This window comes from Stegostoma tigrinum, chromosome 15 (assembly GCF_030684315.1).
Source record: "Stegostoma tigrinum isolate sSteTig4 chromosome 15, sSteTig4.hap1, whole genome shotgun sequence".
Taxonomy (NCBI): Eukaryota; Metazoa; Chordata; class Chondrichthyes; order Orectolobiformes; family Stegostomatidae; genus Stegostoma; species Stegostoma tigrinum.
The window spans coordinates 49,282,677-49,300,625 of NC_081368.1; the positions used below are offsets into that span (position 1 = coordinate 49,282,677).

Genomic DNA, 17,949 nt, shown 5'->3' on the forward strand with positions numbered 1-17,949 from the left:
TATAATAGTCTCATCTGGAGTTCTTGTTGAACATTATACAAAAACTTCAAATGATCCAACAGGTGAGGACCAAATACCATCAGAAGTGAGGACAAAAAGAAACAACAGAAAAGAAAACAGCAACGTTCAAGAAAAATCGTTTGTAATCACATGCTGAATCAATTCCAATTGGTTTAGTACCATAAAAAGTATCAGCAGATTTTTTTTTAAAATTGCTCCAGGTGGGATATAATTGAATATTATTTCGATCCTCATTGTGAAATTCAGTATCAATAACTTTACAAAAAATTATTTATGCAGCCACATAGGCTATTTATCATTTTGTCCTCTGCTTGGAGTGAAATATCTCATACATATGAATAAAACAATTATGTTCATGCTTGAGTATAAAATCATTAAATGCTCAAAGAGTTTTCAGCCTGAAACTATCACACACTATACTGTCATAACAGTTTCTGTCTTTCAAGATCTTTATTATCATTCACAAACTTTACTGATGTGAACAAAATCTCTCAATTTTTTTGACTTTAAAGGGATAAGTAAGCAACACATTCGCCAGTCAGTAATCAAATTCCTTGTGATGCGGCTGGGAGTCTCAGAATCCCAAATGTTGTTAGCTTTCTGTCCAGCCTGGTGCAGCTTTTCAAGTTCTGTTCTGAAAGGAGACCCTGCCTCACCAAAATCCCTTAACTAACATTCAGTCTCAAGCTGCACTCTGTGACCTGATGCTTGTCAAACATATCAGAAGATAACCTGCTACAGCTTTATTCAGATTAAATTATGTTGAGCATAAAAGAAGGTAGGAAAAACAGGGCAATGGTTTCTTTCCTCATCCTAATTTTTCTAATTCTAATCATCCTAACTCTCATTCCAATTTTCCAAAAAAAGTTACAGTCTGGAAGCACAGTCTTTAATTAACATTTTTTGATGGAGTCAGAAAATATACATACTAACAGAAACTGAAGCAGAGTTTCAGGATCAGAAAAATACCCAAAGCCATGTGTCTGCTAAATGACATGAGTTCTCCGAAGTAAGAAAAATTAGATAAAGATAATGCAGTTGACTTAAGAAAGATTTTGGTAAGGAAAAATACAGTACATTCTGGCCATGGAGAAGGCAGGAGATGGGACACGTAGCACGGTGGACAGCAAGCTGATCACTTCGTGGGTGTCAAAGCTGCCTCACAATGCCAAGAATCCAGGTTCGATTCTACCTTCAGGTGACTGTCTGTGTGGCGTCTGCACATTCTCCCAGTGTCTGTGTGGGTTTCCTCCAGGTGCTCCATGCTCATCCCACAGTTCAAAGATGTGCAGGCTAGGTGGATTAGCCATGCTAAACTGCCCATAGTATCCAGGGATGTGCAGGCTACATGGATTAGTCATGGGAAGTGAGGGGTAAGGGTTTGCCTCTGGGTGGGATGCTCTTCGGAGGCTAAGTGTGGACTCAGTGGGCCAACTGGCTTGCTTCCACACTGTAGGAATTCTACGATTCTATGAGACAGTTGTTAAATATCATGAGAGAGCTTAATATGGCAGACATGGAGAAGATGCTTTCATTTGTGCATGAGACCTGGTCTGTGGGCCTCAAACATTTAAAAAATGAAATGAGAAAAAAAGTCTTTCTCCTGACGTATTGGGAATGTGAAACTCAACATCATGTAAAATAATCACTAACAAATGTAATGGGTAACTCAGGAGCATTTTCTTTTATTCAGACAGCAGTTAAGGGTAGCTATATTTTGGCAAGAAAAAAGCCAAGCATTACTTGAGTTGCACATGGATCGAAATGGGGTAAAGGAACAGACAGTGACTGTGCAAATATGTAAATCACAAAGTCATGATGCAGTCAATAAACCTTTACAAAAGCAAACCAAGCATTCAAGTTCATTTCTAGATGGACACAAGCAACAAGTAGAAATGTTATGCCAACAAACTTCAGGCACAAAGTCCTCATTACTATGCTATTAATAAAGGATTGTATAGACACTGGGGAGGATGCAGACAAGGTTCACATTTGTAAGATTGGACTCTGGAAAGGATGCACAAAAGAAAGCCATAGACAATGGACTAGATCTAAACTCTGCAAACATCCAGTCGTGGATGATCATGGACAATTATCATCAACTCACTAGAGCAGAAGATTCCACATATATCCCATCAGTGATGGAGGAACCCAACACATCAGAGCAAAAGATAAGGCTGAACTATTTGCAACAATCTATAACAAAAAGTGTGGAATTGATGATCTTCCTCAGCCTCCTTCAGGAGATCCCCAGTAACACATTTACTTGTATTCAGTCAATTGATTCACTCCTTGTGATATCAAGAAATGACTGGAGCAATTTGATACTACAAAGAGTGTGGACCCTGACAACATTCTGGGAATACTGCTGAAGACGTGCTCTTAGTTACATCCTTTGGATAAAAACCAAGACAAGTCCAATCCAGCAATTACCACCCCACTCTTCTCTTAATCACCAGTTAAGTGATGGAAGGAGTACTTAACACTGCCATCAAGCAGCATGTACTTAGCAACAATCTAAACAGAAGTTGCTAGAGACATTCAGAAGATCTGGCAGTGTCTATGGAAACAGAAGCCAATGTTAACGTACTAAGTCCAATAACCCATCTTCAGAACTGATAGCAACAAGGAAAAAGTGGTATTTATGCTGTTGACAGTGAGTGGGAAGGAAGGAGTAAGCCCAGAGAGAGGGATAAATAAAAAGGACGGCAGACAAAGGGATTATTTATAGTAAGAGAGGGAAGAGGAGAAGTTAAATAGGTGATAATGGGGGCAACCACCTGTTGAAAATGGGTTGGCTATACTGAAAGCAACCCATTTCAGGGCAGGACTTGGGGTGGAGTTGGATGGGAGCTAACTAAAATGGAAAGATGTGGTCATGCTCCAAAATTGTTAAATTTGGGCAGCACGGTGGCTCAGTGGTTAGCACTGCAGCCTCACAGTGCCAGGGACCCGGGTTCAATTCCAGCCTCGGGTAACTGTGTGTGGAGTTTGCACATTCTCCCCGTGTCTGCGTGGGTTCCCCCTGGGTGCTCTGGTTTCCTCCCACAAGTCCCAAGATGTGCAGGCTAGGTGGATTGGCCATGCTAAAAATTGCCCGTCGTGTTCAGGGGTGTGTGTGGGTTATACGGGGATGGGTCTGGGTGGGATGCTGCAAGGGGCAGTTTGGACTTGTGGGGCCGAAGGGCCTGTTTCCACACTGTAGGGAATCTAATAAATCTAATAATCTAATAAACTCGATACTATGTCCTAAAAGGACCTAGGGTTCCCTAGGGGAGGATAAGGTATTATTCTTCCATACTGCGTTGAGCCTCACTAGAGACTTGCAGCAAGCTTGAGACAGAAAAGTTGGTGTGGGAATGCAGTGTTACAAAGTGATAGGTAACTGAAGCTTGGGTCACTTTTATGGACAAAGCAGTCACTAGTTAGTTTCATCTCCCCAGTATGGAGGAGACTGCATTGTGAGCAGAAAATGGGAGTACCACCACCTGCAGCTTTCACTCCAAGGTACAGAACCACACAAGCCATTCTGATTTTGAAATATAACAGTTTCTTCAGTATTGCTGGGTCAAAATTCTGGACATCCTTTGACTGGACTGAAGTGATCTGAGTAAACAGCTCACCACCATCTTCTTAAGAGCAACTCGGAATTGGCAATGTACGCTGGCCAGCCAGCAATGCCTACATTCCCACAAACGAATAGAAATGTCAAGCAATCTCAAAAATCTGCACACATTTGAAGATCTCATTAGTCTCCTGTCAAGCTCACTATCGAAGGACAAGAAGAAGTTGTACAGCATTTACACCTAAGCAGCTGCTGCTATGGAGGTGTGTACACCACTTTCAGAATCAGTGTTTGATTTGGCTAGCGAACCAAAACAACAGAACTGTTTCACATTTGTCACACTTTCATGACGTACAAGATGGATGGCATGCAGTGCAGGCTGTAGGCATTTAGAGTGGCATACCTGAATGTATCAGCAGCAGCAACAAAATGGGAGGTGGCAATTTAACAAGGATAGCAAAAGGCTGATGCAAAAGTCAAGCAGAAGCAAAAATGGATTGTACCATGTTGGGGAATGGACTAGAATGGACAGTCACAAATTCTTTAAAGCACTGTCTGTACCATTTCAGGTTAAATACTACAATTTAATGAAGTCTGAAATATACTACCCTTCAGCCTTGCTGTTACTTTATTGAAATATTATTCAATAACTTTCGCTCAATTCTGGTTGGTCTACTCTATGTGCTTACCTGTACGTGGTTTTCTCTTAGCTCACCTCTGTCTAATTCTGGCCACATTGTGCTATTTATTCCCAGTGGGGAACAGATCCATAACATCAATGCAAGGTTGTTCCAGGATCCAAAAGCCCTTATACAATGATAAGTAATGCTTATGTGACTTAAAAATAACAGAGCAGGTCACTATTACGTTACTGCTTTTAGAGCTATATTGATTTAAAATATGTTAACGTGCCAAAGACCAGGATGGAAGCATATGACCAACTTAAGTGTGCAGTCCAGAAAAAGCATGCTAGAAGCTGGTTACATCCATGTTTATCTGTAACTGCAAGTTCTATTCTGAGCTATTAAATATACCCATGCAAGCTTCTCATTAAATTCATCCCATGCTATTTAATGCTTAACGGTGAGCAAAACGGATTGAGTGATAGAGTTCTACTGTAACATTTTACTAATATAAAACAGTAAGATTAGAGCATATGAGACAACAAAATGTGAGGCTGGATGAACACAGCAGGCCAAGCAGCATCTCAGGAGCACAAAAGCTGATGTTTCGGGACTAGACCCTTCATCAGAGAGGGGGATGGGGTGAGGGTTCTGGAATAAATAGGGAGAGAGGGGTATCCCCTCCCTACCTCCCCACCTATACTCTCTCCACCTATCTTCTTTTCTCTCCATCTTCGGTCCGCCTCCCCCTCTCTCCCTATTTATTCCAGAACCCTCACCCCATCCCCCTCTCTGATGAAGGGTCTAGTCCCGAAACATCAGCTTTTGTGCTCCTGAGATGCTGCTTGGCCTGCTGTGTTCATCCAGCCTCACATTTTGTTGCCTTGGATTCTCCAGCATCTGCAGTTCCCATTATCTCAGATTAGAGCATATGTCAGATTTCAATGAATGTGGGAGGTGACAGTGATCAAAACTGGGGATTTGTCTCACAAACAAGGCAGAGATGCCAACTCAAAAGCCATGGGAAAAGCCAAGTCGTGAAGCAGTGCACCTTTACCAGAACTCCAGAAAATGTGAGTATCTGATTTATTAATCATAGCTTAAGTTGCAGCTATAATGCACAGAGCTATTAAAATAAAGCACAGGAAAACAATGCAGCTGCATCGTTGAATTTCCACACAAGGTAACCTTGTAGTAGCAAGACAACTATAAATCACCTACACACTGATAGCACTTGTACAAGACAGGGAGTATCAGAAAGATGACTATCAAATTCACGTGCATGAATTACTAGGGTTTCATTTAAAAGTAAATTTTGGAAGTCACTGTTTGGTTCTGATATCTTACAAGCAATGGCGACAAGAATCAGTCGAGTGGTTTGTCAGTAACTACCATGACAAATGCAAGGTCTGTAAGTTTTCAGAGGCTGAGCTGTCTGACTGAGCAGACAACCGAACCAGTTCTAGCTTCAACTCCTATTGAAGCTCTCCAAAGAGACGTTTTGGAGAAGAAGAAAAGCCACAACATTCACAAGTTGCTTAAGAATAGTAGAACATATCAATCTATTGTAGCCAGCCAGGAAATAACATCTGCGAGCATTTGTTGCAGTTGCCAGTATTTGCACAGTAGCCAGGATATGGAAAGCAGGCATGTTGTGTGGGAAGCGCAGTCTGTTGCACACACTGTAAAGTTATCTTAGGGTGCCAAATTTATTCAAGTCACGCGGTACAACAGAACACTAGGCTCACCACACAAGAAATCAGGTTCCAAAAAGATACAATCAGTGCAACAACGGCACACAACAGGAAAAAGAAATCACATGCAACATGCTGGTAGAAACAACAGGGTGCACACCAAAGTCCTGCACAAGTGCAAGCACGTATATCAGGCTTTCAGCAATTCTGACCAGTGTGAAGACTTGGAGAGGAAGGACTAGCTCTCACCACGATTACCATTATATGCCAGAGAAAACTAGGCAACACAGGAGATAGTGCAAAGTTCCACCAGTCAGAATTCAGAAGGATGTTTTGGAGGTCACTGACACAACCTACAGCAGCAGCAAGTTTACTGCGTATATCAGGTCACCCATCCCTTACACTGGTACATTAGCAGTGAAATACAATTCTGTATGGAAACCAAGTATTTTACCTGTTGGACATGGATAGTTCAGGAATAGCAAGATTATCAGCATGAACAGATCTCAATATAGGGACCACTCACAAGATCACCAAATACAAATTACAGCAAAAGTGACCATCTACAATAATTTTCCCCCAGCCAGATTCAATGTAATTGCAATTTAAAAGGTGACCCCCCCGCCCCCCACCAACCCCGCAAGCTGCACTTCAGAAAAGATGCAATTCCACAAGTCAACCCTCGCACCTAGTGAGATATACAAGGTGTAGAGCTGGATGAACACAGCGGGCCAAGCAGCATCAGAGGAGCAGGAAGGCTGATGTTTCGGGCCTAGACCCCTCGCAGAAAGTGTAGTTGACAGATAAGAGAAGCTTAACAGCCCCTTGGTTAAGTCAAATTTAATGACATTATCCATCATGTACATCAGCACACAGACTGGCGCCATTAATTTACAGGTATGTTAATGAAGGAATGGCACAATCAAGGCATATTTGAACTCAAGATGTCTGAAGAGATGCTCACACAAATTTCAAACTCTGAAGGAACTGAATCCTAAGTTCACAAGTGCTAAATTCTTCTTCAAGCTGGATGGCAAACAAGGATATTCTCAATTCACAAGATGGCAGCAGCAGCAAGGTAGGAAGCGTTAGGCTCCTGATCCCGAACACCTCCACTGACTGCATTCTCTTTTTTTAAATTGCTTTTCATTTCTCTATTGTATCAAAATTCACCTTTCCTTATTTTCTACAGCTACGGCAGAGGAAGACGGTTGCGAGGGCCTTCTGGGGTGGCAGCATTGTTGTGGATCCAGATGTCTGTTCCTCATGGCCATGGCGGCTGAGGCCTGAGCAAAGGCTTCATCATTGGTGACTTGGGGGATCTGTTCCTCCTGGTGGCAGTGAAATGGTTTCAGCGGAGGTAGTATGACGGTTCCCATTTGGTCCTCGTGGCTGTGGCGGCTTCAGTTGGAGACTAAAGTGGAAACAGTTCAAGCATTGGTGAATTGGTGAGGCCGACCTGTTCAGCTTCGCTGTTGACTTCAGCAGTAGCAGCATGGTGGGTCCAGTCCGGAAATCCCTGCTTTGGTGGCCTCGCACAGTTTTGGCAGCGACATCTCGTAGCCACTCCATAAACCACGAGCCATGGAGGGAACAAAAGATGAACTTGGTCCTAACTTTGTCTCAATTAATTTCTGTAACTGAAATTATGGCGACTTGTACATTTTCCACGGTATTTTCATAAATACAAGTGGCAATAAATTACTGTTCAGTTCTACTTTGTAAAAATAAAATCACGGGAAAACACTGATTTCACTTCATTGTCTGGAATCTTCCTGAGACTACCTTTCTGTCTGTCAGTGAAGATCCTTTCCAGCAATGTATGGACGGAAGTACAGGAGATATTTGTGGATGTGTATGCACTGTCAATGATGTTACAGTAAAGGGCAAAACCAAACAAGAGCACGGCTAAATTCCATACTGACTGGTGGTGGCAAATTGACTTGGAGGACTCACTGTGCTCTCAAATATACAACATTACCTACTGCTCAAGACAAAGAATAGCTGCAGAGACATCTCCAGTTTTTAAACTCCCAAGTACCATTCATACCATGCTTTTCTGATACAGTAGGAGAACTCTGAAAGGAAGACATGCTATATTTGCATATGGCAAACATGGACCAACAACACATATCTGAATCACTCAATCAAGTCTTGTCAACACAGCATGTATGCTACCTTACTATGACCTGAGGAAGATGAAACTCCTGGAAGTTAATGCAGATCAGAAAGTGTTAGGATCACACATTATGCTTGTTGACACACCAACTGTACTTAGATTGAAAGGTCTATCACAAGCACAATTCAGTTATTCACATAGACAGCATGAAACACTCCCTCCAGACTTCAGCATCATAAGATTCCATAAATAATTGCTCAGTAAGTAATCCACTGCAGAAACTGACCACAAGCTTTTGAAAATAATTTGGCACAAACCACTGACAAATGTATCAGTGGATGGCAATGATTTTGATGACTGCTAAAAAGCTTGGTACCAAAACGGCTACACCTTTGGGTTTACCATCACCAGCAATGTTCACATTAGGGAGGTAGCTTAGGGTAACCCTACCAAGCCATCAACTGTCCAAGTTCTCCAAGATTTAGAGAAGATATCAAGATATCAAAAATACAAAGAAGAATGAAGATGGTAAATGACTGACTTGTAGATATGGAATTGCCCAATCTGCCCGTGGGACTGACGGTCAGAATTCAACATCCTAAAAAGGGAACATGACTACCCACAGAGGTATCGAAGTGTGCAGTCAGCCTAGAAACTTTGAATGGAGCAACAAAAAGGAGAAACAGAAGACAATTCAGTGATTTAGACAATACTCCAACTGTGCACAAAACAGACAAAAATAAACTCCAAACACCAACAACATGCAAGATTCCAAAGCACCTAGAATTCACAAATATACCAAAAGATCTGTAAAGATTTCCAAGCACCTATGCATTAGAAAGACTCTCAGACTCACAAATCTTTAAAATTTTCAATTCTTTTTCTTGTTAAATTATAGAATCCATGCAGTGCAGACAGAAGTCATTTGGCCTATCAAGTCTTCATTGACCCGCTGATGGGCATCCCATCCTATCCCCAGCATTTACAATGGCTGATCCAACTAGCCTGCATACTCCCGAACACTACGAGCTAACCCACACATCTTTAGAACTGTGGAAGGAAACTGGAGCACCTAGCAGGAATGCACACTGATGCAGGGAGAACGTGCAAACTTTAGTTTGTCTAGGCAGACTCTAGACAGTCACAAAAGGCTGATATCAAACTCAGGTCCCTGGCACTGAGAGACAGCAGTGCTAACCACTGTGCCACCATTTCTGTGCAAGCAGTTTTGTAACAACCCTGACGTGCATGTATAAATTCTCATTCTTAATGTGTGTAACGTTGTCGAGAAAAAAGGGGAAAGTGTGTTATGCTGCAATGCTTTAAGAACTAATAAATCAAAGACTAGAATGAAGCCACATGACTAACCGTTACTTGCAGTCTAACAGAGTATGCTGAAGCAGGTTGCATACATAGTTTTCTGTGACTGCAAGTTGTAGTCTAAGCTATCAAATAAATCTGCATGAGCTTAAATCGGTGTTGCTTACTCACAGCTCAAGTCACATGACAGTAAGAGATGCATAAAAATGTACATATGGAGGTCAAGCTTCTCACCCCATTCAACAACTACAGTACAGGTCAAAGGTGGACATTTCCAGTGTTAAAGAAACCTCAACTACTATAATATAAATTTGGGTTGAGCTTTTTGAGCCATTTTATGACAGTCATTAGTTGGGTTTTGCACTGTAAAGGATCTGAAATATGTACTCTCTGCTTCAGGCACGATACTCTTTCCCTGCTTTTTTGGAGCTCTGACCACAGGCAATTCACTCCTTTAAGCTGATGCTGTAGGCCCTTCGAAAGTAGTTGTCCTACACAATTTATAACCTCCAGAAAGACAAGCTTTTGGACTGCATTTTTATCCCTGCAGTTCATCAGCCTCATCATTATCAAGCTTTTCGGCGTGCAGATCCAAGATCACTGAAGGTGGCAGTGCAGGTAGATAAGGCAGTAAAAAAGGACAGGCAAGTTATGCTGCAGCTTTATAGAACTTTTGTTAGGCCACACTTGGAATATTACGTACAGTTCTGGAAACCACACTACCAGAAGGATGTGGGTGCTTTGGCAAGGATACAGAAAATTTTACCAGGATGTTGCCTGATATGGAGGGTTTTAGCTATGAAGAAAGGTTGGACTGACTGAGTTTGTTTTTACTGGAATGCTGGAGATTAAAGGGCAACCTGATGGAAATTTATAAAATTATGAATGGCATGGATAGAGTGGAAAGTATGAGGCTTTTTCCCAGCATGGAGGGGTCAATTACTAGGGGATACAGGTTCAAGGTACAAGGGGGGGATGTCTGAAAGAGATGTGTGAGGCAAGTTTTTCATACAAAGCGTGGTGAGTGCCTGGAACACGCTGCCAGAAGAACAACATTCAAGAAGCATCTGACGAATACAAGAATAGGAAGAGAATAGCAGGGCATGGATCCTGTAAGTGAAGACAGTTGCAGTATGGAAGGGCAAAATGTGCCAGTGCAGGCTTGGAGGGCCCAAGGACCTGTTCCTGTGCTGCATTGGTCTTTGTTCTCCGAGGCGAAAAGCAAGTGAATCCCAAACAGATTTGATCAACCAGCACACACAATCCATTCTCCCCACCCAACTAACACAAATGGAAATTACTTACTGTATTTTCCCCCTCATGCACTTTTTGTTTTCAATATAAGTGAAGAAATATGAGTGTACCTTCAGTTTCATTTGTAAATCCAATATCATTTTTGTTCCTGTCGCTGGATTCTAATTTGCGCTGCTCCCGAGTTGTCAGCTTATTTCAAAATTACGTCTGCTAGCACTTATAAATCAATAATGCATTACCTTTCAAGCTACTTATCCAATGCCATTTTGAATAAATCTACTTGACCTTACAACCTCTCACCATTAACTAATCCATACAATGACTAACCTTTGGAGTAATGTTTTCTTCTTTCACACGTTTGGTCTTTTAGATTAGATTTCCTGCAGTGTGGAATCAGGCCCTTTGGCCCCACAAGTCCACACCACCCCTTGGAGCATCCCATCCAGACCCATCCCCCTATAACCCACACAGCCCTGAGCAATACAGGCAATTTGGCATAGCCAATCCACCTAGCCTGCACATCTTTGGACTGTGGGAGGAAACCGGAGCACCCGGAGGGAACCCACGCAGACACAGGGAGAACGTGCAAACTTCACACAGACACTCACCCAAGGCTGGAATCGAACCTGGGTCCCTAGCGCTGTGAGGCTGCAGTGCTAACCACTGAGCCACCATGCCACCCTTTACTTAAGAGTTTAATTCTCTTTTACCGCATTCCATTGTTCAGTTACTCAATATCAATCAAATATTCCAACTGATTCACTGTTTCCAAGAAGTTTCAACATCTTCGTCATATTCACCCTTAGACTGTCCCTCTCCGGTGAGTTCTGTTTAGTCCTAGAGGTTCCACAAGTTAATTCCCAATCATTCAAATCAAACTTCCCTTTAACTCAACCAGCTCAGCTGCACCCTTCTTTTTGTGGTCTAGTCCTAGATGGCATAAAATTGACCAGTTGTCCTGACTAATTTTTTTATACAATGCGGGATACGTTCCTGAGATGACACCCAACACCTTCCGAGCAACATGCTCACACCATTTCATTTTTTCCACAACTTCCAGATGTTAGCATATGTCTTGGGGGAGTTAACTGTCATGATTTCTGGATGCCCGTACTAACTGGTCTTTGACAGTGTTATTCCATTAGTTGTTTAACGCTGCGCCACGCGCACCCCCCCCCCCCCCCCCCCCCCCACAACATGATCTCCCACACGCTGACATGAACATTTCCAATGTTTTGCCCACCACCCTAAATAGACTAAAACCTTTATTCTAGCTCGGACAGTATTAACCTCTGCTACTTTGCAGTCCTCTACAAACACCTGTTGAATCTACAGCATGTTATTTGAGATTGTTTATGAACCCGTATCCGTTACACTTAACCCAATTTTTTTTTGCCATTTACGTGCATTCCCTGTTTCTTTTCATCAAATTTCTCTCACTATCCTGCCATGAATATCATCTCTATTGAGGTTTTGCAGATTCCCATGTGATTACAAGCAACAGGAAACTAGCAGGAGATGGCTATTCAGCCCTCTGTCGGTAGATAGATCACATGGGATACATATGCCACAAATGACAACCCTTAATTGTCGATACCAGCAACATTTTCAAAAGTGCCCATAATCAGCCACATTGCCCATCATCCTCTCACCCACTAGACTTATTTGCTGGTCAAAATACTGCGTAAAATTCTGGTCTCCCAGGAAGGATGTTGTGAAACTTGAAAAGGTCCATAAAATATTTACAAGGATGTTGCCAGGGTTGGAGGGTTTGGGATATAGGGAGAGGCTGAATAGGCTGGGGCTATTTCTCCCAGAGTGTTGGAGGCTGAGGGGTGACCTTGTAGATGTTTATAAAATCATGAGGAGCATGGATAGAGTGAATAGCCGAGATCCTTTCCCGGGGTGGGGCAGTCCAAAACTAGTTGGCATAGGTTTAAGGCGAGAGGAGAAAAATCACTAAAAGGGACCTATGGGGCAACTTTTTCACATACACAGTGTGTACGGAATGAGCTGCCAAAGGAAGTGATGGAGGCTGGTACAGTTACAACATTCAAAAGGCATCTGGATGGGTACATGAATAGGTGAGGTTTAGAGGGATTTGGGCCTAATGCTGGCAATTGGGACTAAATTAATTTAGGATATCCGGTGGGCAGGGACGAATTGGACCGAAGGCTCTGTTTCCATTGCTGTACAGCTCTATCTAAGGCATTGCTAAACAATCTTGTGTTGTCAAACAGCTGCTTTGGGCAGTAGCTGTACAGTGACAGTGAAGGGGGGGATTAGCCACTTTTGCCCATGATGTAGGATTTGTATTGGCCTCGTTGACCGACACATCATAAAGGTGATGGTCAGTCTGTCCCCTCACCATCCAGGCACCAGGACAGTCCGAGATTCAATGCCGTTTACAGGTTTCACAGGGGAATACCCACAAAGATACACCTCATTCTGAGGCAGGCTCACGGTGTCTACTACCTTCTGTATCCGCCGCATTCATTTTGTTAGCAGCCTCTTGTGGAATTTTCATTCGATGGCGTCGCCCAGGAACTCCTTTGAACCGAGAAGCTGGAATAAACAAACAAAATGAATAAATAACCAGCAGTCCGCAGACAGAGCTTTCTATTGTGTTGCACGATTTCTCGCCCCAAGTGACACTGAAACAAATAGCTCTGTATAACCAGAGCCAGCTGGTAGCACAGGAGGGGTGGAGGATTCATTCCCCCACCGTCACAAAAACCTCCAATATAAGCACAGCTCTACCATAAACAGCTCAGGTAAGAACAAAAAGGACCACTTTAACCAAAGCTGCTCCACCAAAGTCCTATTGCAGCATTTTGTTATCAGTCTAAGCTCATTTACTGTCAGCTCCCGATTGAATACAAGAACATGCAACCTTTTCTTCCCCCCCCCCAAGCCACTCCCCAAGCCACCCCGCCTCGGTTTTATCTGCAGACACGAGGGGATGTTCGTGACCCCATGCAGATTTGTTCCCGGCTCCTAAGCTTACTCTGCCAGAAGCAGTGAACGGAACCTGAGGGCCTTTGCCCTGGAGCAAGCAGAAGCTGTAGGGCATCGCTTTTACCTTCACCGAGAGCCGCGCCAGTCGCTGTCTGCAGCGAGACACACTGAGCAGATGCGTCAGCCCGCAGTGCGCAGCGTCAGTGTGGGGCAGAGAGCCGGCCCACTGCACCGTGTGCCCCTGTCTCACCGCCACTGCAAACTGTGCCCCTGCCCCCCGCTGTCTCACCGCCACTGCACCTTGTGCCCCTGCCCCCCGTCTCACCGCCACTGCACCCTGTGCCCCTGCCCCCCGCCTCACCGTGACTGCTCCCTGTGTCCATGCCCGGTCTCACCTCGTTAGGTTGTTACAAATAAAATTCACTTGGAAAATAAAAGTCCCAACAGGAAAAATGATCTAAATATGATTACCTAGAAGTTAAATACTGTATCAGATTATTATGGTTAAAAAAGTAGAGATGGGTTTGTAATGTTATCAAAAAAAAGTAGCAGGTGAGAAGATTGGGAAGAATTCAGATTGAGTAAATAGGATGACCAAGAAATTGATAAAGAAAGATAATGAGAGTAAACTAGTCTCTCCTAGGCGTTGATGTATTCCAAAAGGAAAAAAAAGACAGGAAACATTAAGTAAGACTTGACAATGAACATTGTTGGGCACACATGTTGAAGCATACTAGATAGCTTGGACCAATATGTATCATTCGTAATTGGTTCCAGAATGACGGGTCTCCCACTTAAGATGGGGATGAGGAGGAATTCCTTGTCAGAATTGTTAGTTTCTGGAATTCTAAATTCCAGAGAGCAGCGGAGGCTGGGTCAATGAATATATTGTGGTCGAGTTGGACAGCTATTTCTATCAATCAGTAAGTCAAGGGTCATCTGGAGCAGGAGGAAAGTGGGGTTGACGTCAAAAACAGATCAACCATAAACTTATCAAATTGCACAGCACATACATTCTTATATTTTCAAATACATCAAGCAAGCTACAGAGAAATTTGATTCTGGCGGATATACAAATTACTAATGGATTGGTTAATATGGCATTAGCATTTGCCCAGCTGGTGGTAGGCAATAGAACCAAATGCTAACAGAAGTCTGTAGATGCATGCTTACAGACAAAACTCATTATCTCAAATGTCTGATTCATTCAAAAGAGGATAAGGGGAGACATTAGACAATTGATGTCAATATATGTTGAAAATGTGTTAATTTCACAAAGAATATTGTCATATTTCCACATTTCCCTTAATGGAAGTATTTATGTATTATTGCCATGCACCGTTACCTCGAGGACTAGGAAATTTTCAAAACATTTAATTAAAACTTATAAAATATATCGAAGTAATACAGCTTTTTGCGTACACAAAACACCAGATCCCAGGTGGACTCAGACTATGATGTCAAGTTTCTACTGAGGGTCCTCTCAAAAGAATTGGGAAGAGAGCAATGGAACTAGTGGGTGCATATGGCTTCAGAATCAGATCACAACACAATACATTGAATGCCAAATGAAACCTACTTTTACAATATTTGATCCAGCAGTAACTGCTCAGGATACTTCCCTCCCAGGAGCCAAGTTAGTAGCTGCCACCTTCACAGAAACTGCTCAGAGAGCATTGTAGGGGGATGTTTTGCAGAACAAATCACATCACAATCTGACAGTGACACTTGATAAATCAGGACCCAAACATTATCAGCCTTTGAAGGCAGGGGCCTGGAGAAGGGCAGGGCAGGGGCTTGCAATGAAGATGGCCACTGGTTGGGAACCAGTGGAGACCAGGCAGACCATGCAGAAGTCCTTATTGAAGGACTGTGGCGTCTACCTTTTTAGCTTTATTTCTTCTTTTCCTAACTTATATTATGTATATCTGTAATGTTTTCTTTACTTTCTCTTTTTTTTGTACCTGAGATGGCACTGTATGTTGGTGACATTCACTTATCACTGTACTCCTGTTCTTTTATAACTTGAATACATTTGACAATAAGCCTAATTCCAATTCAAAGTTTGACCATAACAACCAAAAGGTCCATGCGAACTCTCGGTGCTTACTAGTAGACAGTTGATTTAGGTAGTGGACTCACACTTTGGACACTCAGCTGGGCAAGATGTTTTCTCATGCAAAAGATAAAGTGCTTAGTGGTACACAACAGTGGACCACTGAAGTAGAGGAAACCTCTCCTGTGGATTAACGCCCCTAGCTTTTCTACATAGTCTGTTGAATCGCACCACGTACCTGAAGGAATCCCGTTGTGAGGGACAAAGCTCACGGCCCTCTGAGCCCATGTGGTCCCAGTCAAATTCTTTGCAAGTGTATATAATGTTTCCTGGCAGTGAGCAAAATGGTCCTTTATCCTGACATAGTCATAGAAGTTACAGTTGTTCAGGACCAGAACGATCTTGTGGATGCTGCCAAAGCAGAGGTTTTCCATTGAAGAGAAGCTACTGAGACCCCTGGCACCTCTACATTAAAACAGTTAGAGGCACTACAGCAGCCACCACACTTTGACAGATGCAATGGTAATGTCTTGAGCAGTCCAGATAGAATCATAGAAAACAGGAGGCAGCGGCCATTTGGCAGATTGAACTTGTATCGACATTCATCATGATAATGGCTGAACTCAACTCAATAAACTGTTCCTGGTTTCCTCCCACATCCTTTGATCCTTTTAACCAAGTACTACATTCAACTTGCTCTTGAACTCATACAATGTTTTGGCCTCAACTGCTTTCTATGGTAACGAACTCCACAGGCTCACCACTCTCTACCATCTCTTACCAACAAATGGTTTATCCCATATCCTTTGACTGCCACCCTTGGCTCTGGATTCTGCCAGAATCTAAAACATCCTTCCTGCATCTATCCTCTCTCTGATGAAGGGTCTAGGCCCAAAACGTCAGCTTTTGTGCTCCTGAGATGCTGTTTGGCCTGCTGTGTTCATCCAGCCTCACATTTTATTATCTTGGAATCTCCAGCATCTGCAGTTCCCATTATCTCTGCATCTATCCTGTCTGGTCCTGTTAGAATTTTATACATTTTCACAAGATCTCCCCTCATTCTTTGAACTCCAGCAAATATAATCCTCATTGATTTACCCTCTTCTCAAACATCAGTTCCACCATGCCTGGAATCTGTCTGGCAGATGTTCACTGTGCTCTGTCTATAGCCAGAACTTCCATCCTCCGATAAAGGAGACTGCAACTGCAGAAAATATTCTGGGTGTGGCATAATCAAGACTCTGTATAATTGGAGCCAAACATCTTTGCTCTTGAACTCAAATCCTTGCTCTATGAAGACCTTCTTTATGACCTATTACATTTAAATGCTGGTCTTCAGCAATTGGTGTTTGAGCACATCCAGGTCTTGTTACCTATTCCTGTCACTCAATTTGTAGCCAAATGATAATCAACCTTCCCTCTTTTGCTCCCAAAGTGGATAACCTCACATTTATCCACATTACACGCATCTGCCATGCATTTGCCCACTCATTTCAGTTTGTCCAAATTACACCAAATTATCCCTGCATCATCATCCCAACTCACCGAACTGCATATTTGGGGATATCATGTTTAGCACCGTCATCTAAATCATTAAAATATCTTGCAAATATCTGGGGCCCTAAAACTGATCCCTGTGGTAGGCTACCATTTGGAAAAAAAAAATACACCTTTATTCCTTTTCTGCTTCCTGACTGCCAATTAGTCAGGTTGTCTATCCATCTCAATATACTATCCCCAATCCCATGCACTTTAATTTTACACATCATTAAATTTATTTGTGGAACTTTCAAAGTCCAAATAAACCACATCCACTCAACGATTCTATAAGTCACCTCTTTGAAGAATTCGAATGTATTTGACCAGCACAATTTCTGATTTGTAAATCCATGTGATGTCTGATCCTCCCACTGTTTTCCAAGTGCTTAGCTATTAAACCTTTTCTACATGAGCACGGTTGACTGGTCTACAATTCTTCATTTTCTCTCTGCCTGCCTTCTTAAATAGAAGAACTATATTGGCTACTTGCCAATCTGTAGGAAATGTTCTAGAGTCAGAGTCAACAGAACCTTGGAAGATAATGAAAGCATTCACTATTTTTAAGCACTCTGGGATGTAGATTATCAGGTTCTGAGAAATAATCTGGTTTCAATCCTATCAACTTCCTCAACAACGCTTCCTTACAATGAGGAATTTACTTCACCATCTCCATCTCACTAAACTCTGTGATCTGTGACATTTCTACTATGGTATTTAGGTCCTCCCCTGTAAGGACAGAACTAAAGTATGCATTTAGCTGGTCAGCATTTTCTTCATAAAACTTTAAATTCCTGTTTGAT

The 17,949-nt window shown here is 42.5% G+C and overlaps 1 protein-coding gene across 8 annotated transcripts in view; it reads right to left on the reverse strand.

Annotated features, from left to right (window-relative positions):
* Positions 1-13,997, reverse strand: part of LOC125458722 (short coiled-coil protein B-like) — a 71,758-nt gene extending 57,761 nt beyond the window's left edge. For 2 of the 8 annotated variants that reach the window (XM_048544246.1, XM_048544245.1), the window contains exons 1-2: positions 13,916-13,952; positions 13,072-13,161 (exon numbers count right to left, since the gene is read on the reverse strand). In XM_048544246.1, coding sequence (XP_048400203.1) covers positions 13,072-13,161; positions 13,916-13,937 — 112 coding nt within the window. In that variant the 5' untranslated portion in view covers positions 13,938-13,952. Of the gene's footprint in view, positions 1-13,071; positions 13,162-13,356; positions 13,447-13,603; positions 13,814-13,915 lie in introns of those variants that run through there. The other 6 variants (XM_048544238.2, XM_048544243.2, XM_048544244.2 and 3 more) reach the window with 6 other exon arrangements.
* Between the last annotated feature and the right edge of the window lie 3,952 nt (positions 13,998-17,949).